The sequence below is a fragment of the Lucilia cuprina genome, chromosome 3, assembly GCF_022045245.1.
Source record: "Lucilia cuprina isolate Lc7/37 chromosome 3, ASM2204524v1, whole genome shotgun sequence".
Taxonomy (NCBI): domain Eukaryota; kingdom Metazoa; phylum Arthropoda; class Insecta; order Diptera; family Calliphoridae; genus Lucilia; species Lucilia cuprina.
This window is the reverse complement of record NC_060951.1, coordinates 49,052,118-49,078,415: the sequence shown is the minus strand read 5'-3', so window position 1 is coordinate 49,078,415 and position 26,298 is coordinate 49,052,118. Positions and strand designations below refer to the sequence as shown.

The window sequence follows — 26,298 nt, the reverse complement described above, 5'->3', positions numbered from 1 at the left end:
TTCTATAATATTAACATAAATTATTAAATAGTACTTCTTACATTTTCTTTTACAATATTGATTCTGGAAATATAGAATTAAGAAGATAATAAGCATAATCTTAGGTAAATATTTATGTATTTTTATTTATTTGTACATAATTCGAAATTTAAGTACACAAGTTTATATTTCATTAATTTACTTATTTACTAAAGTGAATTCGATAAAAGGGATAAATTCTTTAATTTCACTCTATACCAACTGGGTTGAATGTTGGTTAAACTAGTTTAAATTAGTATATTTTATGAATTAACTTATATTTTCCGAATAGGTAGGATTTTGGAATGTTGTTGTGGCTGGCGTAAATAGTGGATTTCCACCCTAAAGATAAAAATATTAAAGTAAATATTAACTTTAAGCAAGAGTTTACTTACTGCATTCCATTGGGCTGCCATTCGTTCCTTTTCAAATTTAGCAAATTCGCGTCTATCATGTATGGTAGTCAAAATTTTCCACAAAAATAAGGTGCCCAAACCAACCAACACCATCGTGCCAATAATACCCAAAACTAATCCTAGTATAAATACTTGTGAAGGACATTCAGGTTGAAGCTCAGCATATACATCGAGTATATTATTGTGTTCGCTGTATTTAAAATTAAATTTACAATCATTTTCATCAAAAAATGTGCATAAACTTTCTTCTTTTTCATCGTCAATTTCGATTTTTAATAGGCCTTTTGTTACAAACGTTGTACAATTAGTTGTACAATCTGTGAGATTTTTTAACGGACCAGTCTTATACATTTGACATTGAACACAATCTTTTAACTCCTGACAACGACTAGATTCACAAAATTCACCCGTATAACGTCTCTCTTTTGTTGTTAAACATCTGAAAAAGAATTTCTAAATTTTTGCAATATACATATATGTGTATAATGAAATTTATTACTTACTTACAAACTCCACATTCACATTCGCCCTTTCCTGAACAAATTTTATCATCATTAGGTGAAATACAGGTTTCATTTGAAGTTCTACAATCACAAGCAGCACCACTCCAACCAGATTTACAAACACAACTACCACATTCACATATACCATGATCTGGTCCCGAACACAGTAATTGATCACGACGATCACACGAGAAATTATCACATTCACAGTAATTTCCAGAAATAACTTCCTCTGAATTGGATCGCTTGTCACATTCACAAACACCACAAAAACAGTTACCACGGCCATTGCAATCTATTGTTGTCACATTATCAGGACGGCAACCAAAATATTTGCCATTTTTAGCATCAACATCATCAAGAGAACATTCACAATTGCGGCCAAAATACGAGTCATCACATTCACAAGCTCCACAGATTTGAGTACCGTGGTTATTACAGTGAGGTGAATTTTTTTGATAACCAACTGAACCAGGTTTTTCACAGGGGCACGAACATATCATTTCCAAATCGATTATTAAAGTCTCATTAATGCCAACAGGGTATATTTCAATAACTTGATTCCATTCGGCAGGGTCAGTAGGACAAGATGTGACCAAAATTTCAGCTGTGAAATTTATCACGTCCCCAACCTTAAGACCATCACATTTAGAAGTGGGTATTGCTGAGCCACCATTTAAACAGGATGAGTGATAGCTGATCTTAACATGGCTGGTAGCATTATCATTCATTTCAATTGAAGAAGATATTTTCTATAATAACATATTTACATACGTTCGTATACTAATATCAAAAATTAATTGAATTGAATGAAAACTTACATTAAATTCATCTCTAACCAAATCGACAACATTAGAAGAACCATCTGACAAGATGGCAGTCGATGAACCTTCAATAGTTTTAGATAATTTCTTATATATTGACTGATGACTGGCCGTTACAGCAAATATTAAATTAATCGAATTTTCTTTTACTATACAGTTGATTTGAGCAATACTAGGATAGTCTTGAATAAGTGAGTGTGTATAAAATCCTTCTGAATCCAAATGACATTTTTCATCATTCGGTTCGATAAGACCACCGAGCTAAGTTTAAGATAAATATATAGATCACAAAATTTATTATAAGCGTAAAGGTTACCTTTCCATCGCCAGCATAATGAAATCCGGCATCAGTTGAAAATACTAGCAAACGACGAGCCTGTTCACGCCAACCAATTTGCTCGCGACAAACAATTGCTTGCATTATTGCATCGAAACCACCTTCAGGAGTATCCACATTAGCAGAAACAGGAGCATTTCTTACATCTGTCTTTTATAAAAAAAACTGCATTTATATATGTATTTGTTTAATTTAACAGTTAAATTGTGCTTACCGAAAATCGACTTGTGTCTGTGCTTAAAGACATCACATTTTTAAATCCATAGGGTGCTGCACATCCCGAACAAGGTGATTTGATTCTAGATAATAAAAAATGCAAACATTAATTTGTAAATATTCATATTTTCTATATCAAAATGCAGATCAAAAGATCAGCTGTAGTTTTTTAAATAACGCTCCAATTTAAAAAAGTAAAAGTGTTATATTTGAATCTGCGAATCTTATGTACCCACCACCAAATCATTGCCGAAAAGAATTGCTTCCTTATGAATTAACTTTGAATTTATGAAAGTATTAAATCCATTTTCTGAAAGGGCAGAAGCAATTATTGACCAATCCCCACAAAATTTGGTAGAAAGATTTTGTTTCTTACAAAATTTGTTTGTGTGGAATTGTATCAGTGTATTCTTCCTTGTGAGCAAATAATAAGCTTTAAAGTACTTTTCTGAAGAGAGTTTTATATCAGGTTTGTTTATGTGGAATTTTATCACTGTATTCTTCTTTGTGAGCAAATAATAAGCTTTAAAGTACTTTTCTCAAGAGAGTTTTATATCAGGTTCAGGGTAAATTATAAAAAGTAGGGTTCTATAAATCGACTTTCGAATAATCGAACAATCGACTTTTTGTCGAAAAAAGTCGAAGTCGACTATTTTGTTCCAAAAAAGTCGATAACTCGACTATCGTCTATGAAAAAAGTCGAAAAGTCGACATTGTAATAAAAGTGTAAAAAAAGTCAAAGAGTCGAAAAAAGTCGAAGAGTCGAAAAAAGTCGAAAAGTCGGAAAGAGTCGAAAAAAGTCTAAAAGTCGAAAAAAGTCGAAAAAAATCGGAAAAAGTCGAAAATAGTCGGAAAAAGTCGAAAAGTCGAAAATAGAAAGAAGTCGAAAAAATTGCAACAAATAGAAAAAATATAAATAAAATTTTTTTATTTATAATAATAATAATAAATAATAATAATAATATAATGTTAAATGCCAATATTATAAATTTATGCTTCTGGCTTCGGAAAAAGTCGAAAATAGTCGGAAAAAGTCGAAAATAGTCGAAAAGTCAGAAAAAGTCGAAAAGTCGGAAAAAGTCGAAAAGTCGACTATTTATAAAATATTAAAAGTCGAAAAATCGACTTTTAATTTAATTAAAAAAGTCGAAAAATCGACTTTTAACTAAATGCAAAAAGTCGAAAGTCGAAAAGTCGACTTTACATAAAATGCAAAAAGTCTAAAAGTCGACTTTTCGTTTCAACTATAGAACCCTAATGAAAAGATCCTTGCAAAAGTTAGTAGATAGATTTTGGCTCATACAAAACTTATTTATGCTGAATTTCATTGCTGTACTCGTATTTCTGAGTAAAAGTAAAAGTGTTATATTTGAATCTGCGAATCTTATGTACCCACCACCAAATCATTGCCGAAAAGAATTGCTTCCTTGTGAATTAACTTTGAATTTATGAAAGTATTAAATCCATTTTCTGAAAGGGTAGAAGCAATTATTGACCAATCCCCACAAAATTTGGTAGAAAGATTTTGTTTCTTACAAAATTTGTTTGTGTGGAATTGTATCAGTGTATTCTTCCTTGTGAGCAAATAATAAGCTTTAAAGTACTTTTCTGAAGAGAGTTTTATATCAGGTTTGTTTATGTGGAATTTTATCACTGTATTCTTCTTTGTGAGCAAATAATAAGCTTTAAAGTACTTTTCTCAAGAGAGTTTTATATCAGGTTCAGGGTAAATTATAAAAAGTAGGGTTCTATAAATCGACTTTCGAATAATCGAACAATCGACTTTTTGTCGAAAAAAGTCGAAAAGTCGAAGTCGACTATTTTGTTCCAAAAAAGTCGATAACTCGACTATCGTCTATGAAAAAAGTCGAAAAGTCGACATTGTAAATAAAAGTGTAAAAAAAGTCAAAGAGTCGAAAAAAGTCGAAGAGTCGAAAAAAGTCGGAAAGAGTCGAAAAAAGTCTAAAAGTCGAAAAAAGTCGGAAAAAGTCGAAAAAAATCGGAAAAAGTCGAAAATAGTCGGAAAAAGTCGAAAAGTCGAAAATAGAAAGAAGTCGAAAAAATTGCAACAAATAGAAAAAATATAAATAAAATTTTTTTATTTATAATAATAATAAATAATAATAATAATAATAATATAATGTTAAATGCCAATATTATAAATTTATGCTTCTGGCTTCGGAAAAAGTCGAAAATAGTCGGAAAAAGTCGAAAAGTCAGAAAAAGTCGAAAAGTCGGAAAAAGTCGAAAAGTCGACTATTTATAAAATATTAAAAGTCGAAAAATCGACTTTTAATTTAATTAAAAAAGTCGAAAAATCGACTTTTAACTAAATGCAAAAAGTCGAAAAGTCGACTTTACATAAAATGCAAAAAGTCTAAAAGTCGACTTTTCGTTTCAACTATAGAACCCTAATGAAAAGTTCCTTGCAAAAGTTAGTAGATAGATTTTGGCTCATACAAAACTTATTTATGCTGAATTTCATTGCTGTACTCGTATTTCTGAGCCAGTAATTAGCGTTAATGGCATTTTCTGATGGGGATTTGTTTAAGAGATTTATGTTTCCATAAGACTTATTTATGTAAAACTGCATAGTTATACTGGTATTTTAAACCTGTTTTGACAGTTAAAACTGTTTTCCGGGGGCCATTTATATGGGGGCTATGTGAAAACGTGGACCAATTATGCCCATTAATAATACCAAATAAACCTTATCAATATAGAATATTCCTTTAAAATATCAACTGCCTAGCTCCTTCCATGTGGTCCCTATCCTGATTTCAACAGATAGGCAGACGAACATGTCTAGATTGTCTCAGAGTCTAATAAGGACTCAGAATATATACCATATATAACCCATATTTTTTCATCACAAATGCATTTTTTTAATTTTAGTCTCAAAATTTAATGATTTTTTTGGCTTAGCGTAAAGCTGATAAAAGCTTTGAACCTATATGTACTTAAAATTTTGAAAGTATTTTCCACTACATGCATATCGTCATTTGATATACAAAAGGGCGCAACAACACTTAAAAATTTTACAGGAGAGACAAAAAAACTAAATAAAATAAAAACTATTGTTGCTATAAAAATTTATTTGTTTTTCATGATTTATATCCCAACATTAATAAACTCTTTTGAATATGACTGTACCTCCAGACATTGTCTATTATATTGCTTTCTAAGACTTTCAGACTGGTGGAAATTATTAATTTGTTCTTACGCCCTTTTGAATTTAATGTCAATAAAATCGGAGTTTTTGACAATAGATTTTTACAAATTTGAGACAACATGTAGGTATTTAAAATTTTTTCGTTGTTGCGCCTTTTTTGTATTTCAGATGACGATATTTAAAATTCTCTAAAAATGTGTAATATATTTTTTAATTATGAATCATAGCATCAGAGTCTACCTATAAAATAAATATTACACATAATTTGTTATATGCATTAGGAATACATAAACGAAGTTAAATAAATATTTAACCAACCGCGAATATTTAAATACAAATAAATTTCTATAAATAAATGCCTACTTACCTATTTGGGTGAACCGAAGTATATGGCATTAAAACCTTATCAACAAATGAACCAAAACCTAAACGAAAGTTAGAGGTAATATTACGCATAGTATTGGAGAGCAAATCACCCAAGGCAGATAGTTTAAGTTTATCATCTTCCATAGATTTGGACAAATCCATAAGATAGTACAAATCAACTGGATAATCTAAAGCTTGAGAATAGCGCAGAGTTAAACTATGGACTTCGTCTAAATCAAACAAATTAATTTATAATTTGAAATATTTTTGCAATCGTTTTTCTTTTTTAACATACTTATGCGTAATTTTAATGATACTCGTTGTGGGCTTATTTGCACAATATCTTCATTATTCATTTCTCCAGTTTTTGTATAACCACCTAAAGTTAATTTTCGATTTATGGTAAAATTTTGTTCCGTTAAGGGATTCCAAATAGACGATTTTGAACAATAATCTGTAGAATTTGAAGGAAAACATCTTGATTTATTGCCATTATCCGGCTCCAAACACCAGGCACAATTTTTTGCTTGTATACACTCATGACAAGTACGTTTGCCTAGGCAGGGATTTTGTATTAATTTACTACCAGCTAATTGGGCTTCTACCGAATATATTACATATGCAGCGACAAGGGCTAATAATAGTACTGTGGTCTTTATTTTATTAAAAGGCATCATATTTTTATGATTTATTTTTATTCATTTATTTTTTATTATAATAAATTATCGTTTGAATTGTTTGAATGTTGAAAACCGAATGATTTAAAAGCATGTTATTAATAATTTATAATGTGAATTATTTTACTTACTAAGCTATTAAGTTTAGTCACCACAATGACGTCGTGGTATGTATAAGGAAAAAATGCATTTAAGGCACGACTTAATAAAGTTGATATTGTATAGATTTATTTCATTGTAACATATACTAACTCCCCCTTTCGTATCAAGTTATTTTACTTAATTAGTATTCAAACCAGGTTGTTGTCTTTTTCTCTCTCTATCTTTTCCGGCTCAAAGAAAATCATAATTTTACTGGTGTTTGTATTTGTTTATTTAATTTAATTTATTATTGTTAATATTAATCAGTACAAATTACACAATGAAAAAAAAAAATAAAACTGACTTTCTGATTTAGTATTTTAAAAGAAAATTATATTTTTAAAACATTTTAAAAATATTTTTTAAAAAATTTTTTAAATTAAACTTCTTTAAAAAGTTACTGAATCAAAAGTTAAACTTAAAAACAAAAACGTAAAAATTTATACAAATTATAAAAAAAAACTTACAAAAATAAAAAAGTATTAACTAAAAAAAAAAGAATAATAATAAAAAAAGAAAACTTACTTGTTAAATACATAGAACTTAATTATGTAGAAATAAACTAAAAAAAATACACACACAAGGACAGTAGAACAAAATTAAACAAGAAATTAATTTGTTAATACAGAAATAAACTCTAACTAACTATATTTATAATAAAAATCTAAAATGGTTAGCACTTTAGCTACACACTTGCTAGTTTCTTATAAATATAGCTGAAAGAAATACACATTGTTTTTTTTTTTTTTTTCAATAAAGTCTTAAAACGTAAAACTTTAAATTATTTAGTAAATAAATAATTTAAATATAATTAAATTTTTCTTATTTTTGGGCAAATATTGCAATATTGTTGCGTTTTTTTATATATATGATGAAAATATATAAAATGTTTTATAATTTCAATGTTTTAATTTGGTTGCAAGGCATTTTGGATTACTATTATTTCTATTACTTAAAAACTATTAATAAAAAAATCGCTTGTTCCTTTTTTTGTTTTTGTTTCATTACTGTTATAAAAAAGTACAAAATATATTTGAGTGTAAAAATATATAAATATTGTTAATAATTTTTTTTCTTATTTTGTTGTTGATGTTTTTTGTTTTTGTTTTGAGGCACATATTTAAAATTAATACACTTTTGTCAATAAAAGTAGAAAACAGAAAATAGAAAAAAAAGAAAATAGATTAGAAATAAAACAAAAAAATGGAGGGTTTCAAAGTTAAGTTTTGGTTAAGTTGCAGAATTTAGTTGTAAACAATTTTAGGTTTTTACTGGCAGTTAAACACATAAAGATTAGTTTTGTTAAAAACCAAGAGAATTTACATTGCTTAAAACGTTTCGTTTTTTATGGCATATTGTTTCCTTATAAAAACTAAAACGAAAAAAAGTTAACTTAAAATCGTTACTTATTTGCCAGCATATGTAGGATTTTTAAATGTAGAGGTGGCTTGTTTGTAAATAGGATTTTCACCCTGTAATAAAAGCAAAAAAGAAAACAAATTTTTATTATATTTTTAACTTGAATCAATAAACAACTTACCGTATCCCATCTAGCATTCATGCGTTCCTTTTCGAATCTAGCAAATTCACGTCTATCGTGTATGGTAGTCAAAAGTTTCCATAACAATAAGATAGCTAAACCGACTAAAACAATAGCAGCTATAACACCCAAAACTATACCCAACATAAAGACTTTAGGAGGACATTCACGTTCTTGTTGGGCATGTACTTCAACTTTGTCATCTTCTTCGCTGTATTTGAAGGCAAATTTACAATCATCTTCATCATAGAATATACAAATATTCTCTTCTTTCTTTTCATCAAGTTCGACCTTTTCAACACCGATTGGTACGAATGTTGTGCAATTGGCGGCACAATCTTTATCCTCCTTTAAGGGACCAGTCTTATACATTTGACATTGTACACAGTCTTTAAGCTCGTGACAACGACCAGAACATGTAGGACACTTTTCACAGTATTTGCCAGAATAACGTCCTTCTTCGGTGGATTTACATCTGGGAAAGATAATAAATTAAAAAAATGGTTATTTTTGTTTATAATTTAGTTGTAAATTTTTTCCAAAACTTTTCTATTTAAAACCATTTATGTATATATTTCTCAATATATTTCACATAAGTTTTTCTCGAGAAACTTTATATATTAAATGAAAGGTCTATAAAATGTCGGAAACTTACTTGCACACACCACATTCACATTCACCATGTCCTGAACAAATTTCACCGCCATTTGGTGGTATACATGTGTCATTTGAATCGCGACAATCACAAGCAGTACCAGTCCAACCAGGTTTACACACACAACTACCGCACTCGCATACACCATGATCAGGGCCCGAACACAATTGCTGTTCATGACGATCACAGGAGAAATTGTCGCATTCACAGAAACGACCAGAAATAATTTCCTCAGGATTAGCACGTTTCTCACAATCACAGACACCGCACAAACAAGTACCACGACCATTACAATCAATTGTTGTAACATTATCAGCACGGCAGCCAAAGTCTTTACCCTTCTCCGAATGGACATCAGTAGTGGAACATTCACAATTATGACCGAAATGCATGTCATCACATTCACAGATGCCACACATATAGGTACCATGATTATTACAAACGGGAGAATTGATTTGATAGCCAGTTGAGCCGGGTTTTTCACAGGGGCAGGAACACAACATTTCCAAATCGATAACCAAACTTTCGTTAATACCCACGGGATAAATTTGAATAACTTGATTCCATTCAGCGGGATCGGTGGGACAGGATGTAACCAAAATTTGTGCAGTAAAATTGACAATATCACCAACTTTAAGACCATCACATTTAGAAGTGGGAATTTCAGAGCCACCATTCAAACAGGAAGAGTGATAGGTGATTTTAACGTGGCTGGTAGCATTATCTTTCATTTCAATAGAAGAAGATATTTTCTATAAAGATAATTACAAATTTAATAGTGTGTCTATTGTAACAATTACTGCAACAACTTACACTATATTCCTCTCTAACCAAATCGACTACGTTAGAAGAATCATTTGATAAAATGGCACTTGAAGAACCTTCAATATGTTGAGATAATTTCTCATAAACTGAATGTTGACTGGCGGTAACAGCAAATATGATGTTAATAGAATTTTGCTTAACTTTATGATTAATTTGAGAAATACTAGGATAATCTTGTATAACCGAGTGGGTATAGAGACCAGCTGAATTTAAATGACATTCACCGTCATTGGGAGCAATAACACCACCAAGCTAGAAAGTAAATTTGTTTAAAAAAGCTATGAATTAAATAAAACATGTATTAAAATTACCTTGCCATCACCGGCATAATGAAAACCAGCATCTGTTGAAAATACCAATAGGCGACGTGCCTGTTCACGCCAGCCGATTTGTTGACGACAAGCTATAGCTTGCATAATGGCATCAAAACCACCTTCGGGAGCATCCAAATTACCAGAGACAGCGGCTCTTTTTACTTCAGTCTGTGTTTTTATAGGTTTTACAGCAAAAAAAAGTTATTTATTTAGTATCGTTGTTGTGATTTTTCAAATTGTTATTTTTTGGTTATGGTACACTCTTGTTGATTTTAATTTTTTGTTAAACATTTTTTAGTTAATTTAACATTTTCAAATGAGAATTTTTTATTTTAATTTATGGTTTGTTTAGTTGTTGTTTAGAAAACATCTGTACAGGTTTTGTTTTTAAAGCGATTAGTTTAAAAGTAATTGTTTTCGTTATATGGTTTCTTAAATATCTTTTCTTCTTTTAATGAAGATATCCAAACGAAGTTCTATCCTCTTTAAATTGTATAATTTAAAATTGTTTCTTAAATACATAATTTTTTAAAGTTATTTAATTTAAGGTATGTTCTAAAATTCGAAGTTATGTTCGAAAAATTTTTAAAGGTATTAAAATAATCTCTAGAACGTGGGCATTAATAAAAATGTAATTTATTTTTCATTTAAGATCATTTTTGCAATTTCTATTTCGAAATTACAAAATTTTTAATTATTTTAAAATATTCAACGATTTTAAAATGTAATATTTGTAAAATTTTTATAGATTTTTTAAGATGTGTTTGAAAAATCGAAGTAATGTTAGAAAAATATTTAAAACTGTATAAATTCTTTGTAGGGTATGTCTATTAATAAAAATCCTGATATAATTAATACAACTCTGCACACGCATGCAAAAAGTACTCCTCAAAGGACTAGGACTGGTCCAAGAGTAATCCAACTATATGAAAAAAACATACATCATTTGATTTGTGTTGTCCACGAAATCCATCTATACAATACATCAGAGTTATACCAATACTCCTCCCTTGTTTAAATTATAGAATTACTCGGTCCACAATATGATCCCATGTAAAACAGGGATGGATCATGTACTACAATAGTTTTTACAGGGGATTGAAGTTTTCTAGTTACTTTTTTTAAATAAGCTTTTCAGTTACATTAGTTCGAAAGTTCGAAGTTACAAAATTTAAAAAAAAAAAAAAAAATAATAAAATCTTCCTCGAAAAAATTTTCAAAATCTAAGCTTTTTAATATATGTTCGAAAAAAAGTCTGTTAAAATTTAAAAAATATTTAGAAAAATTTTGAAATTAAATTAGACATTTTAAGAAAAAACATTCCTTTGTGATAATCCTTAGTCAAATGTGATTGGGTGCGAGGTACCAAATTCTCTTAATTATAAAAATACTTTTAGTTTTAATATAACCTCTATCTATCATTTCAACAATAATAATTCAATAATTATTTTCATTGTTAAATTGTTAATATTTTGCATTAAAAATAGCAATACAGTACCAACAATAAAACGGTATTATTGAGCTTATCTTAAAACTTATCTTTCAAACTGATAAAAAGACACAAAACGTTTGGCTTTGTGACTCAAATTTTAAGAATATTAAAAATTTGCGATAAAAAAAAATAAGGAAAAAGATAAGAAAATAAAATAAACAAATAATTGCTCGACTAAATTTAATATTTTTTAATTGAAACCATGAAACAGAACATTAACATTAATAAAAATCCAAAAGGTTAAAAAAGTTAATAAAATTTTAAATTAAATAAACAAGAGTGTACCTTTAAAATTAATATGAAATGATCACTGAAATGTAGGTGATTAAAAAGGGGAAAATGAAAACATATTAAAAATATTCAAGACATGCAGACAAAACACCACATAACAACATGCATTAATAATATTATTTTTCAAATAAAACCATGCACCAATACTTAATATTTTTAATAAACTAAGAAAACCAACTCCTTTTAAACATTAACATTTTCCAGCAACAAAAATGCTTTATAATATACATATATTTTGAAGAGTTGGTTTACGGGATTGGGTAAAATAATTACAAACTACATGCGAAAAGAAACTATGTATGAATTTATATATAAAACTAAAATAAACTACGACAACATTAACTTACTGAGAACCGATATGTATCCGTGCTTAAAGGCATTGCATTTTTATAACCATAAGGTGCAGCACAGCCTGCACATGGCTCGATCATGCTAATTTTGTTTACGATTATTTTAAATGATATATTTAAGGCAGACAGATATGTTTTTTTTGTATAAAGAATAGTTGATAATTTTATATTATATGAAAGAAAATTTAGAAAGAAAAACAAGAAGAATAGAAACAATATGATAAATGAAGGAAATATGTAAAAAATTTTAAATTAGAATACTTATTAAGAGTTTTGTAAAACAAACATGTTGTGGTGGTTAAACCACTGTAACGTTAGTTTTACAAAACCATATTATAATTTCGAATTAGAAAACAACTTAAAATTACTCAATCAATAATATGTAATGTATAATTTAAGATTAACAACACCAACACCAATATAATATTTCTATGATATAATGATTTACAACAATCTTACCCTTAGACAATATATTAAGAGAAAACTATTATAATATTTTTAAAACTAATAACAAATAAAAAGTTAAAACAATATCAATAAACACATCGGTTAAGCCACAACTAAATACAACAAACTTAATGAAAGAGATTTGTGAAAATTATATCTAATATTTAAAATTTATTACAATAACAATACAAATTATGGCAATAAATTTTAAATTTAGTAAATAATTGAAAAAATCTCTTTCATTAACATATAGCAACTAAAGCTAAATTAATTACAACACAAATAATGCAACACAGAAATAAGTTAAAACAATTAAAAATATAATAAAATTAAAACACTCAAAAATTAGGCAACATAAAATTAAGTTCTTTTTTTAACGAAAAAGTGTATGGAGTAGAGGGTGTAATGTATTGATATAAATCATAAACATGTATAAAATAATAAGTTTGAATGTTTTGAGAGAGAAAATGAAAAACAAAGTATTTGAATCTTACAGTGAATTCGGCGGTATTTGTACTCAAGGGCATATGGTTGCGATAACCATAAGGAGCTTCACAATTTTCACAGGGATGTTCAAGTCTGTTTTGTTGTAGTTGAGAGGTGCAGTTTAATTTGGATTATTTTTTGAGTAAGTGATGATGGAGGTTTGTTTTTGTTTTTGATTAGTATTATTTTTTTTTCAATTATTGCGAATTGTTAGTGGTTTGGAATTTGTTTAAAGTAAAAAAAAGAAATATTAATAAAATTAGCAATATAATAACGAACGAAATTATAAAAAAATACAACTTAATTTAAATTAATATAAGCGATTATCAAAAATAAAAATAAATTAACATGTTAAAATTATTAATAAAAAAGTCTTATTGCTAAATTTTATAAAAGCCAATTTTAAATATTGAAATTAAAAATTAAAAATTAAAAATATTATTAATAATAATAAGTGAAGATATAAATTTGTATGTTTCTATGCTGTAGATTAGTTTAAAGTCTTAACCATAGAATAGTTTACAGGATCGACTATAGTCTTAACTTTAGATTAGTCTATAGTCGAGACTACAGATTAGCCTATAGTGATTAGTCTATATTCTATAGTATTTGTCTATAGTTGAGACAAATTTAGACTATAGTCTGGACTTTAGTCGAGACTATAGACAAATTTATTGTCGGCACTGTTGACTAATTTATAGACGAGTTTTAAAACTAATCCATATTCGAGGCTTTAGACTAATTTATAGTCAAGACTATAGAATAAGCTATAAATTTGTATATCAATAGATAAGGCTAAAGTCGAGCCTTATCTATAGATTAGACCTTATTCATAGCTATAGATCAGTGTATGGTCTAAGATAAAGGTTAGACTATAGCCTCAACCTTAGATTAGTATATAGTCTCAGCTATAGATTATTCTATAGTTTCGTCTTTAGATTAGTATCTCAAATTAAAGAAGTAAAAATAGTAGGGTTCTATAGTTGAAACGATTCTATAGTTTTCGATTATTTTTGAATTTTCGACTTTTTCCGTTTTTTTTTGGACTATTTTCGACTTTTCGACAATAACAGTCTTTTTGACTATTTTTGACTTTTTTCGAATTTTTCCGACTTTTCGACTTTTGATTTTTTTGGACTATTTTTGACTTTTTCCGACTTTTCGTCGAACTCTTCGACTATTTTCGACTTTTTCCGATTTATTGACTTTTTTCGACTTTTAGACTTTTTTCAATTTTTATTTCCAAAGTCGACTTTTTCACAGACGATAGTCGACTTATCGACTTTTTTGAAACAAAATATTCCAGTTCGACTTTTCGACTTTTTTCGACAAAAAGTCGATTGTTCGAAAGTCGATTTATAGAACCCTAGTCAACAGTATTTTTGCAAGAGTGGGTCAAAGTGTAGCAAAATTTTGATTTTCATTTTATACTTATAAAAGTTAGATTAATTATATCCTAATAAGAAAATGTTTGAGACCAAATACTTAAATATTTTCTTCATTTTCAAGAACATCTTTCTATTCATATTTTACTCTACACTTATTATAATATAAAAATCTCTAACTTAATTTATATAAAATTCAATACTCATGAGCATATTACATATTCTTAACCATAAAAAATTAATTAAAAGTAAAATACGAAATAATATACATACGAATATTATTAACAAATGTCTAATTTAAAACATAAAAAAATTCCAATTATAATTGAAAATAGTTTAATTTGAAATGTTCAAATACATATGTTAACAAAAAGAACAATAATATTGTAATTATAATTAATTATAATATGATGAAGAATATTAAGTTTCGCGTTCGAAAAATAAACCTTTTTAAATCTCTATTACTCATTAATTAACATAAGTACTATAATCTTAAAACTACAACATTAACAATAAATTTTAATATTTTACAATTGCAATAATAAGTCATAAGAAATTACACTTTCATTATCAATATAGCCAAATACTTAAACAAATTATAGAAAAATAAGAAAAGAAAAAACATTACTCACTTTTTGGGTATAGTCGAAACATAGGGCATTAAAACTTTATCGACAAAAGAACCAAAACCCAAACGGAAATTAGAGGTAATGTTACGCATAGTTTCGGAGAGTAAATCGCCCAAAGCCGAAAGTTTTTCTTTATCGTCTTCCATAGATTTTGACAAGTCCATAAGATAGTATAAATCAACGGGATAATCTTCAGCTTGAGAATAACGCATATTTAAACTGTGGACTTCATCTATAAAACAAATTATTATTTTTTTTTGTAAAGTTCTCATTAAATATGTATATATATCATATAATTTTAAAACTTACTTATACGTAATTTCAAAGAAACTCTTTGAGGACTAATTTGTACAATATCACTGCCGCTAAAACTACCAGCGGCACCGGCAGCTCCTGAAGCTCCATATGATCCTGAATATGAACCCGATGAGGAACTACTGTATGAAGAATTGGCATAATAAGAACCGCCATAGGACATTTGACCGCCAGCAGCTCCAGCAGCATAACCGGCTCTAGTCAGTTCACGATTTATGGTAAAACTTTGTACTGTATCTGGATTCCAGATAAATTCTTCAGGACAAACATTGGAATAACTGTGTTGGAAGCATCTAGGTTTATCACCATGATCCGGTTGCATACACCAGGCACAACTTTGTGTTTGTATACATTCATGACAGGTGCGTTTATTGACACAAGGATTTTGTATAAGTTTACCAGCTAACTGGGCTTCAACAGAAAATACACAGCAAGTGAAGACAAAGGCTAACAACGCCAGTGTATACAGGCGTTTTGTGGAAGAAATAATCATGTTTATTTTGGCAAACGGGCAAAATAATATGTGATAAAAAAAATATATATTCGTATTTTTCGTTCGAGTACTAAAAGTAGAATGATATGGAAAAAAGTGTTTATAAATTATTAACTGCTTAAATACAAAACAAAATAAAAACGAAAAAAATTTAGTCACCAATAATAATGTATGACGTCAGAGGTGATTATTAATATTATATTTCTTTTAAAATTTTAATGTGTTCATATTTAGTGCAAAAAAAAGGTTCCGACGGTAAAGTGTTGCGGAAATATATTTGTAATTTTAATGTTATTGATAAAAGTATTTGAGTAAACAAACATTTCAAGAATAAATAGAAATTTAAAGGAATTTTGTAGACATAGAGTAGATCATTCTATAAAATCCACTATAACTTTAGATAACTTTAAGAGCCTCGACTATAGGTAATACTATAGTCTCCTCTATAAATCAGTTAGTTATATCAGTTTTGGTTATAGATCTGATTATGGATCAGTTTCGAGATTTGATTTTAAATCAGTCTAAAATCTTGACTAGAGATCAGACTATAGATTAGATTATAAATTATTTTATATTAACAATAGATCCGTCTAAACTATTCACTACATACCATATAGTTTATAGTCTCTTCTACAGTCCAGTCCATTGTCTTGACTATAGATCAGTCTTAAGTGTAGAAAAATTAAAATTTCTAACATCACATATTATTTGGAATTCTATTAGCAATTAATATAAAAAGTTTAATTATTGTCGGAACTTATTTGATTAGATTTTTTCCTCATACATGACATAATATTTTTTAAAGCAACTTTAACTGACCTCAAAAAATTTAATTGGGTGATAATTTTTAAATTTTAAATTAAATTTATTTATTCTTTTTTCCCAATTTAATTACGAAAAATAGTTTATTTTAAATATTTCTGCTAAAATCTGCATATTTAACATACATAACTGCTAAAACAACAAAAAATTATTAACATGTAAATTAATGTTTAATTTTAAACAAAAAATAACTAAATAAGAAATGAAATCAAAAAAAATATATTAATGATTTAAAAACTTCTCAAAAAGATTTAATACTATAAAAACAAAAACATACATATGACTAAAAATACAATTCCAGCAGATGTGTGTTTAAATTTGTATTGCAAATTAAAGAAAGATAGAAAAATTTAATAATAAAAGAGAAAATTATAATTAAAAACATTTTTGTTAGGTGGTTGATTTGCTGGCTAAAGCAATTTATCTGCTGACGATTTTGATTATATATTTTTTTGTTATTTTTTACTATTTCGTATACGAAACTCATCAAGATTTCATATGAAACATTAAGTCACTTTAACATTCACTATATGACTCATCCATAAAAAACACAAACAGTTTAAATAAAATAAAATTAAACAAAATAAACATAGTGGCAGTGAAATTGCCAAAAGAAATTAAGAAGAGGAGGTATGATGTTTTTAATAAAGAAAAAATATAATATATAAAAAAAATCAAAATGTACACAAAACTCTTAATGGCGCTATTGGGCCATCCTAACGAAACGAGTCAAGATTGCAGATAGTCGGAAAATCTATTAGTATTTAGTACTGTTGGCATATAGAGGAAGGAAAACTCATTATAAACTAACTAAACTAATAAAGGTGTGTTGTGCAAAATGATTGTTGATTAAACATTCACACATTAAGGTCTTAAAACATACTAGGAATTAGAATTTTATTAAAACAAAAGAATTTAAAGCACAGAACTTAATAGTAAAAGTAATGTAGGTCATGTTCTTTATTCTGTTGTTTTTGTAATTAAGGTTATTTGCTGTAACAATTTATAGTGATTAGAAAAAAAACTTTTTTCTTACAATTTTAACGAGTTTAAACAAACAGGTTTTTCTTTGTCAGTTTTGTTGTGTTGGTTGAATCTCCTCTAAATGTGTATCTTTGTTTTAAGAGATGACTAATGTTTTGTTTATTATTTATATATTGATTCATTGATATTTTTGTTGTTTAATAAATTATTATTTTATGAATGAGGTTCATGAAAATTTTTTTTAATAAAGTTATTACTACGCCGGAGAATTAATATAGCTTAATATCTCTCTCAACTTTTGTTTTAACTTCTTTAAGCTTATTTGCTTTAAAGTTTTAACTAAAATAAATATGAAAAAAATACAATTTTTGATTATAAAATTAATAATATCAGAGACAAATTTGTTTAGGTTAAAAAAATTGCCAAATTATTTACAAATGGCAAATCCGGATGTTTGAATATCCATGTTTGGTTTTTTAAATTTTAATATATAAATAATTATTGAAGTTGTTTTTAAATTTGCTCTGTAGTTTATATTTTTAGCACTAAAAATTTTTAATTCATATTATTCCCAAATGAACAAAATAATTTCACAGATCAACAAAATTTAAAGAAAATAGAAAGCTAATAGACAGCAATATAAACGATTTTTCTAAATCCTAATTTGACCTATAAATTTATGTCTATGTTTTAAGCTCGAAGACAACTTTATTTGTAAAATCTCTTATGACATCTGAAAGTCCAATATGTTGACTTTGAAATAATAGTATAAACTTCCTTCTTTTCTTTCCTCTTGATACAAAGTTAAAACAACTACAAATATGCATTTAAAATCAATAAATGTATTTTTTTTATAAAAATTTCCAAAGGTTTCTTTAAAGAACCTTTAAGAGAGTTTAAGAACATACAATTTTTTTACTACACCAATTCGAAATAGAAATTTAATTTGTGTTTTTTAAATTAAAAAATTTTAATAAGGACTTAAACTTCTTAAGTAATCGATTAACTAGGGATATACGGCACATAATAGGATAGATTCTATATAAATGCTTTAGAACATTTTAAATCTTTAGGGGTACATACATATTCCAAATTTTATGTCGGTAATGTAGACTGCGTTCTACTAGTTGTAACAACATACATAGTTGAAATTCTAAATTTCAGGTCGATCAGTCCGATTTCGTTATTTGTCAACTTAAGATTTGGTTCTCTAATAAAAGTTACATCTACCAGCTTAATAACAGGAAGATTCTAAATACCTAGCTGCTATTTTAAAAAATGTTTTTTATAAGCTTTCTGATCTTGTTATAGGCAATAGTTTTGTGGATAATTAAGAAAATGTATAGATTTAGTATTCTCTAAAAATATGGGTTAAGTGATCACAATTGTAAGTATTTCTACAATAAAATCAATTAAATTTGTATTATGTACCAGTATCTAAAAATACAAACTGATATGAGGGAACATAAATTTCAAAACACATAAAAATTTTCTTATTTCTAATTGGAAACATATAGGTACTACAGATCTTTTGAAACAATACACATATTAAAAACATAAACAACAGATATTGTAAATGCCTATGGCAAAGAAAAAAAACACCCCTTTTTATATATAAAATTTAAAAAGTCAATTAAAAGCTTTCAATTTTACCCAAAACTAAACAATATAACGCACGTGCCTTTTTTTAAAAAGAAGACAATGCAAACGTGTACATTGTGCTATAAAATCGTAACACATTAAGGTCATATATGGAATTATAAGTGAGTCATATTACTAAACATAATAATTGGGGTTAAATTTACCTTCCAACATAATAATAGATTAAATGCAGAAATAAATCTTTAAAAAAGAAAAATAAATTTATGATGATACAAAAATAATTCATACTATTAATAGATCCCGCAAAAAAACATATACACAAAAGCAAAGAGAAGCAAACCGGAGATGATCAGAGAGAGAGAATAAGCAAAAAGTACAACAGCTGTCATTGGTGATATTGATGGCATAAGTATAAAGAAATTAGTTTCCTATATGGATATCAATATGCACCACCATGATCATCATTAGCAGCAAGAACAATATAAGCTACTATATGTATACATACATACAAGTACCAAGTATAGAGGAAGAGGTGTTGCAATTGATTTGCATATGGAAAATTGTATGTCTTTTTGTTTAAGTATAGATCAGCAATATCAACCCAACAACATAACATTCATTATATGTATGCATATGTAAATGGTCTTGTTTGTTTATTGATCAGAGGGAAACGTGGGCGTTCTAACTTGTTCTCCAACAGGCACTACGCAATCTGGGTACATACACAACCACACAAATCTAAATGTGATTTTTTTTGCTAGCAGATTTTTTTTAATATTTCTTTAATTTTAAATTACCAAATTATTTATTTTATATTTTTAAATTATTTTATATTGATTAAAACCATTGAATACACTTTATTATCACTATTGGTTTTTATTTAATATTTTTTATGATTTAATGATCTTTGTTTTTCGATCCGATGAAATCATCATCGTCACTTTTTTTCGTGTTTCTTTATTCTTTTTTTACTTCATTTTGGTACAATTTTTAATATTTCCACATAGATTTTGTCTGTTTTCTTACGTAATTTTAATGATTCATATTTATTTAACACTTACACTTTCGTTTTATTGTAAAATTTTTTAAAAATTCTTATAATTTTAATTAGTTTTCAATAATTTTAAATCCATCAGGGCGGAGGTGTTGCACTAAATTGTGTTTTTTTTTTCTATTTTGTTTTCTTATTTTCACCCGTTTGTTTTTGTGAAAACGTAGTCGTTCTCGGAATTTATGTCTCTATTCTCGGCGAAGTCCAACACTAGTCTGACCAAAAAAATGAATGAATGGAAAGAGGTGAGAAACCAGTAAATATATAAAGAGAAAATAAAACTCACCATACTTAAAAGTAATGTTAATTTGGGGGAATATAAAAATAGCTAATATTAAAAATCGCTGATATATAAATTATTCATTCTTTTCAGAAAATAATTAAATAAATTAATGATTTTTAAAATTTGACTACAAAACAGAAAAACACACAAAAAAATATGCTGTTCGTTTTCCATAACATTCAAGTCTTTTTCTGAGGGTGAATTGTATGGGAACGGGGGTCAAATGTCGCCCAATTATGTCGAAAATTCGACAGCGTTTATATCAGATGAATATGCAAGATTGAATAAACTAGTTAGTAATCTAATTAAAACCAAGGTCATGAGATTTAATCCATATCGGAGTAGAAATTATGAAAATTTTAGTATTTTTGTTGATGGTAGGGAAATTTTTGAATCTCAATCTACAAAGTATTTGGGTGTTTATCTTCAAAGTAATTTGTCTTGGAACTTACAAATACAGGAAATAAAGTCCAAAATATATCCAGTAATAGGAATTTTGTATAAGTTTAAACATAAATTTAATGAAAGTACGAAATTGATATTATATCAAGCATTAATTCAAAGTCATCTAAATTATTTGGCTTTGGTATACACTGCTAAAAACAGTACAGAGTTGCATGCTTTACAGAGATTACAAAACAAAGCACTCAAAACGGTTTTCAATTTGCCAATAAAATTTTTAACTTATTCTCTATATAAAGATGTTGTCAAAAATATTTTACCTATTAATGGATTATACAAACTACAATTACTACTGTTTGCATTTAAATCTCTTTATAGCATTGGTGATAATACATTTTGAAAGATATCAGACAGTTTTTAGAACTCGATTTGAAACCACGAAAGTAAGTAAGTAAAAATGTTTATTGAGTCTTTTCTTCTTTCAATTACAATGATTTTTTTTACTAAACGATAGAATATTATTCTTAGAACTATTTACATCTTGCTCTAATAAAAGTTAATAATGAAAAAGCAACTTGCTAGACAGAGAAGATACAATACTAAAAAGTATTTTTACATTTAATTTTAAACATATGCTTGCTCCCGGCATAACCATTAACGAACAGAGTTATATTCTGTATATAAAAACTACAAATAGGCAACACTTAAAACTAAATAAAAAAACAGATAAATTACAGTATGTTAACTGAGATTAACACTGAGTAAAACGAACTGTCCAATTTAAAAGGTGAACAAATATAAAAAAATCACAAGTCGGTAGACCTAATACTGAGTATCAAATCATAATTAACAGTTAAAATCACAGTTTCATAGACTAGAAACAAAATTAAAAATACAAAATTGTATTAAATAATAAACATTAACAACGAAAAATTATCACAGTGATGCGTCAATTAATAACAATTCCCTAGCCTCTGTGCGAGCCGGGGGAAGTCCTCTCGTAGAATTCAGGGATGACATGCGCATCCAATCCATTTGAAACCACGAAACAAAATATTCAATATGCTGGTAGTTTGGAGTTTAACAATTTACCGGAAAATATTAAAAATATAAATATAATAACAAATTTTAAACACTCCATAAAAGATTTTTTATTAGCTAATCTTGAAATGTTATTAATATGATACTTTCTAACACAAACCTTTAATTGAATTAAATTATTTATGTAAATAAATAAATATTTGATTATGTAATTATAAATTGTCAACTCTTCTCGATAATGTCCATAGGACGCTCAGACATAAAATTTATGAATCTGAATATGTATTTAATTAATAAATAAACAATAATAAAAAAAAGAATATTTAACATAAATAGCGCTCTATTTGGGGGTTCAGTTGTATGGGTCTATATAAAATGAAATGGATAAATTTAAAATTCTATGAACGAAAAAAAACGTATGTGACATGTCTTAAATATCTGAAAATATTATTCATTTAAGGTGATTTAAGGTTAGAAGAATCTGATTAAATCATAATACTCTCTCTATATTGGTGTAGGGTATAAAAATAAAATTCACCCTTTAAGAAAGTAATGTCTACTAAATAAATAAAAAAAACAGCCATCATTCACAAATCGTTTTAAAATGTAAATTATTTTAAATTATTGTAATTTTATTATGAATATTTATTGATAATTTAATAGAGGGAGTATTTAATATGTTTCAAAAATAAAAATTTAAAAAAGAACAACTTTGGAAAAAAGAATATTTCTTCTTTTTCATTAGTGCGTTAATAATGATTTCCAGCGAAATAAAGTAATCAAAGATTTTTGCACTATTTAAAAATTTCAATTTGGGCGTTATTTAAGAATTTAAAGATTTTGGTAGAAAAAAGAGTGATCAATTGAAACTATCACAGTTTTAATCAGACTAAATTTTAGATTTTTCATACAAAAATATTTTCAATTTAAATTGAATGTTTAAAATACATATACTTGTTTTTAAATTGACATTACTATTTTAATAAATTCACCATACAGAAAACAACTGCAAGAACTGCCATATCAAAAATTGTTTGTCATATATTAAAGCTGTTTGCTTTAAAACACTTGTTGTTGGTAATTTTAGCGTTGTTATAAGTTGTTTTCATAACAATGGGCGTTTCTACATAATTTGTTGTGAACATGGCCATGCCATAAACTCGTCGATATTTTTCTTATTCCCATTTTCGATGATTTTTTCCACACACATTTCTTTTCTTGTTCATAAGTTTTTCTTCTTTCCTTGCAAACGCCATGTACAATATATACGCGCATGCAATCGATTTATAAAAAAAGGTGTATTTAGTTAAAAATTTTATAAAAATATTGTGCTATTTAAATAATATAAATATATACTTAACAAATGTTGAAACAACAAATACTGCAATTAAGTTTTAAACAAATGTAACAACGAAATTTTCCAAATGGAAAAAAAGATGGTGTATTGAAATTGAAAAATTCTGTGGTTTTCTTTTACTCTTGTCCATCATCGTCGTCGTATATTTTACTTTATTACTTCTCATCTCCATACACGACCATCATCTATCTAATTTTCCAGTGTCAAAAAGTGAGTGCAAAAGAAAGGAATAAAAAGTGAAAAAAAGAAAAAAATAAATACAAAAAATTCTTATTTTCGGAAAAATTACGAAAAAGTGAAAGAAAAATAATTAAACAAAAATATCTATTAAATAAAATTAAACGTAGGTACATGAAATTGATTGGAAACAACGAAAAAAATAGAAAAAGCAAAAGAATTGTAATAAAATTATTGAATTTATGAAGAAAACGAAAAGTGAGTGAGTGTGTGGATGGGAGTATGGCTGTGTGAATACACAGTGACGAAAGATAAAACTGCATGAAACAAAAACTATTTTTTTCTTAATTTGTTTTAGCACTGCCGCTATTACCCAAAAGTGAAAAAAAATTCTTAATAACAAAATAAGATAAAATTAACCATAACAACTTAATAATAAATTATTGTAAAATAACTAAATAGTGCTTTTTGAAAGATATTTTAAAAGTGCTTTTTTCTTTTTACTTGTTTGTAAATTACAAAAACAACAAAACAAATTCAGAAACCGAGTGCTGTAGTTTCTACATTTTCTAAATCCCTAAGGAATATTGGTGTAACAAAAAAAAAAAAATTAACTGGAGAATACTTATGGTATTTTTTGTAATTCCAATAGGTAAGTTTTGTATATAGTTCGTTTTTTTCTTTATTATTCGTTTTCTTTCTTATTCCCAAAATGTCTTATTTTTCGGTATCAGAGATTTTGTATATTTCTTTCGTTTGGCTGGAGTTTTTTGTCTGCTGTTAACTGTGTGTTTTGACTTTTTGTATCTTTAATAATTGAGCGAAAGTTGTCTTCCCGCTTTTGTGGTGTAGAGTAATTCCTGTTGCATATTACTGAAAATTGTTTTTGTTTTTTTTTTTGCATTTCTTCGTATCTTGTTGCCAGCTAGCCAGTCATCCAAGAGAAGTCAACCAAATGTTGCACTTCTAACTAACCCAAAACATTTGTTAAAACAACCGCAGCAACAATAACAAAAATTAGGAAAAAAAACGAAATAGAAAAAAACTAAATACAGACCAACGCTCCTTTACACTTCCTTAACAGTTATGACCAAGATTATAGCACACTGACAATTGAATAACAGGCTTATTTTCTATATGACTGTAGGTATCTTACCAATTATTTTTTTAGAAAAATTGCTAGTCAATCAATCAGCATGATTCTTTTTACAAAAATGTTGACAAGAGGCTTCTTTTCTATAGAGAATTGACTGTCAAAAAGCTTTATTTCTATATAAAATTTGCTTGCCAAGTAGGTATGCTCATTTTTCATAGAAAATAGCTTTTCATTCGGACTTCTTTTCTTTTAAAAATTGATTTTCCATTACGTTTTTATACCCTACATCACTATGGTGGGGAGGGTATTATACGTTTGTGCTGATGTTTGTAACATACAAAAATATTGGTCCAATACCCACCTTAAGGTATACCGATCGATTCAGAATCATTTTTTGAGTCGATTAAGACATGTCGGTCCGTCCGTCCGGCTGGCTGGCTGTTCATCTAAAACTTGTGCGCAAGGTACAGGCCGCAATGTTCAAGATAATTTGATGAAATTTGGACCAAGCATGTTGAAATCGGTACATTATTTCACCTAGCCCTCATACAACCGTACCTCCCGATTTGAACTTTTTTTTATAAGTACAAATGACACTGCAGATTTTCGTAAGGATCGGCCCATAAGAAATGTCTGAAACGTCTAAAATTGACTTGTAACCATTTGTATCGCAACGAAACTCAACAAAACTAACTGTTATTTACCGAGGATCGGCCCATATTGACCTATATAAAGCCTGATTTAGAAATTTTAGTTTTTTTTATAAATAAATTGGTTAAATATTTTGGAATAATATTCAACATAAATGTTTCTTTATAAAAAAGTAAAAATTTTAAAAATATACTCATGGTGTAGGGTATTATATGGTCGACCATGCCCGACTAAACTTTCCTACTTGTTTTTCTATAGAAAAGTTGTCGAGCGGGCTTCTTTTCTAAAGAAATGTTGTTTACAAACAGTCTTCTTTTCTATAGATGAGTAGCTTTTCATTCAGACTTTCTTTTTATAAAAAAATTTGATTTTCTTCTTTATGAAAAAGTTGCTTGTCAAGCAGACTTCTTTTTCATGACATCTTCCTCACAAAGTACATTTTCAGAATATTCTGTATACCTATTAGGTGGGGATAATATGAAGTTCATATCTATACTGAAAGGATGTTGAATAATTAAAAAAATGATATGTAAGAGATTAATTATATTTAATTGTTTTTTTGATTACAACTTTTACCGGTACAACGAATTAAATATTCGTACATAGATCTAACACATTTTTTATGTTCATGTTTCTCTTTTAAACAGAAATTAGGAAAAAAACAGCATTAATCATGAATTAAAAAGAGATAATATAATTAATTAAAAAAAATGTTTTCTGGCTAATAACTTCAAAAAACAACAATAAAATTTTTAGTTTAAAATATTTGTTTATTTTAGATACATATTAATGTTTGAATATTAGTCATTTGATGTTATGTTAAATTTGTTACGTTATTTGCTACTGTCTGAGATTGGTACATAATACCCGCAGTATGTACTTACTTACTACTAAACATACTAATACCCAGCACTGACTAATACAAATTTTCTTACGAAGC

The 26,298-nt window shown here is 27.4% G+C and overlaps 2 protein-coding genes across 4 annotated transcripts; both read right to left on the bottom strand.

The window, feature by feature from the left end:
• Nucleotides 1-100: 100 nt before the first annotated feature.
• On the bottom strand, nucleotides 101-6,957 carry LOC111675728 (integrin beta-PS-like). The gene is made up of 8 exons (XM_023436544.2): nucleotides 6,148-6,957; nucleotides 5,854-6,082; nucleotides 2,313-2,397; nucleotides 2,078-2,248; nucleotides 1,759-2,022; nucleotides 938-1,689; nucleotides 414-873; nucleotides 101-360 (listed from the first exon to the last, which is right to left on the bottom strand). Exons 1-8 carry the CDS (start codon nucleotides 6,527-6,529, stop codon nucleotides 289-291), a joined length of 2,415 nt encoding a protein of 804 aa, XP_023292312.2. The 5' UTR covers nucleotides 6,530-6,957; the 3' UTR covers nucleotides 101-288.
• Nucleotides 6,958-7,769: 812 nt separating this feature from the next.
• On the bottom strand, nucleotides 7,770-20,566 carry LOC111675723 (integrin beta-PS). Of its 3 annotated transcripts, none has more exons than XM_023436534.2 (9): nucleotides 20,362-20,566; nucleotides 15,394-15,962; nucleotides 15,088-15,316; nucleotides 13,079-13,163; nucleotides 10,002-10,172; nucleotides 9,679-9,942; nucleotides 8,866-9,617; nucleotides 8,211-8,685; nucleotides 7,770-8,142 (listed from the first exon to the last, which is right to left on the bottom strand). In XM_023436534.2, the coding sequence occupies exons 2-9, from the start codon at nucleotides 15,890-15,892 to the stop codon at nucleotides 8,077-8,079; spliced, it is 2,541 nt and encodes an 846-aa protein (XP_023292302.2). In that variant the 5' UTR covers nucleotides 15,893-15,962; nucleotides 20,362-20,566; the 3' UTR covers nucleotides 7,770-8,076. The 3 variants fall into 3 exon arrangements, with proteins under 3 accessions (XP_023292302.2, XP_023292304.2, XP_023292303.2); XM_023436536.2 differs by lacking the exon at nucleotides 13,079-13,163 and adding an exon at nucleotides 12,135-12,219; XM_023436535.2 differs by lacking the exon at nucleotides 20,362-20,566 and adding an exon at nucleotides 17,751-17,769.
• Between the last annotated feature and the right edge of the window lie 5,732 nt (nucleotides 20,567-26,298).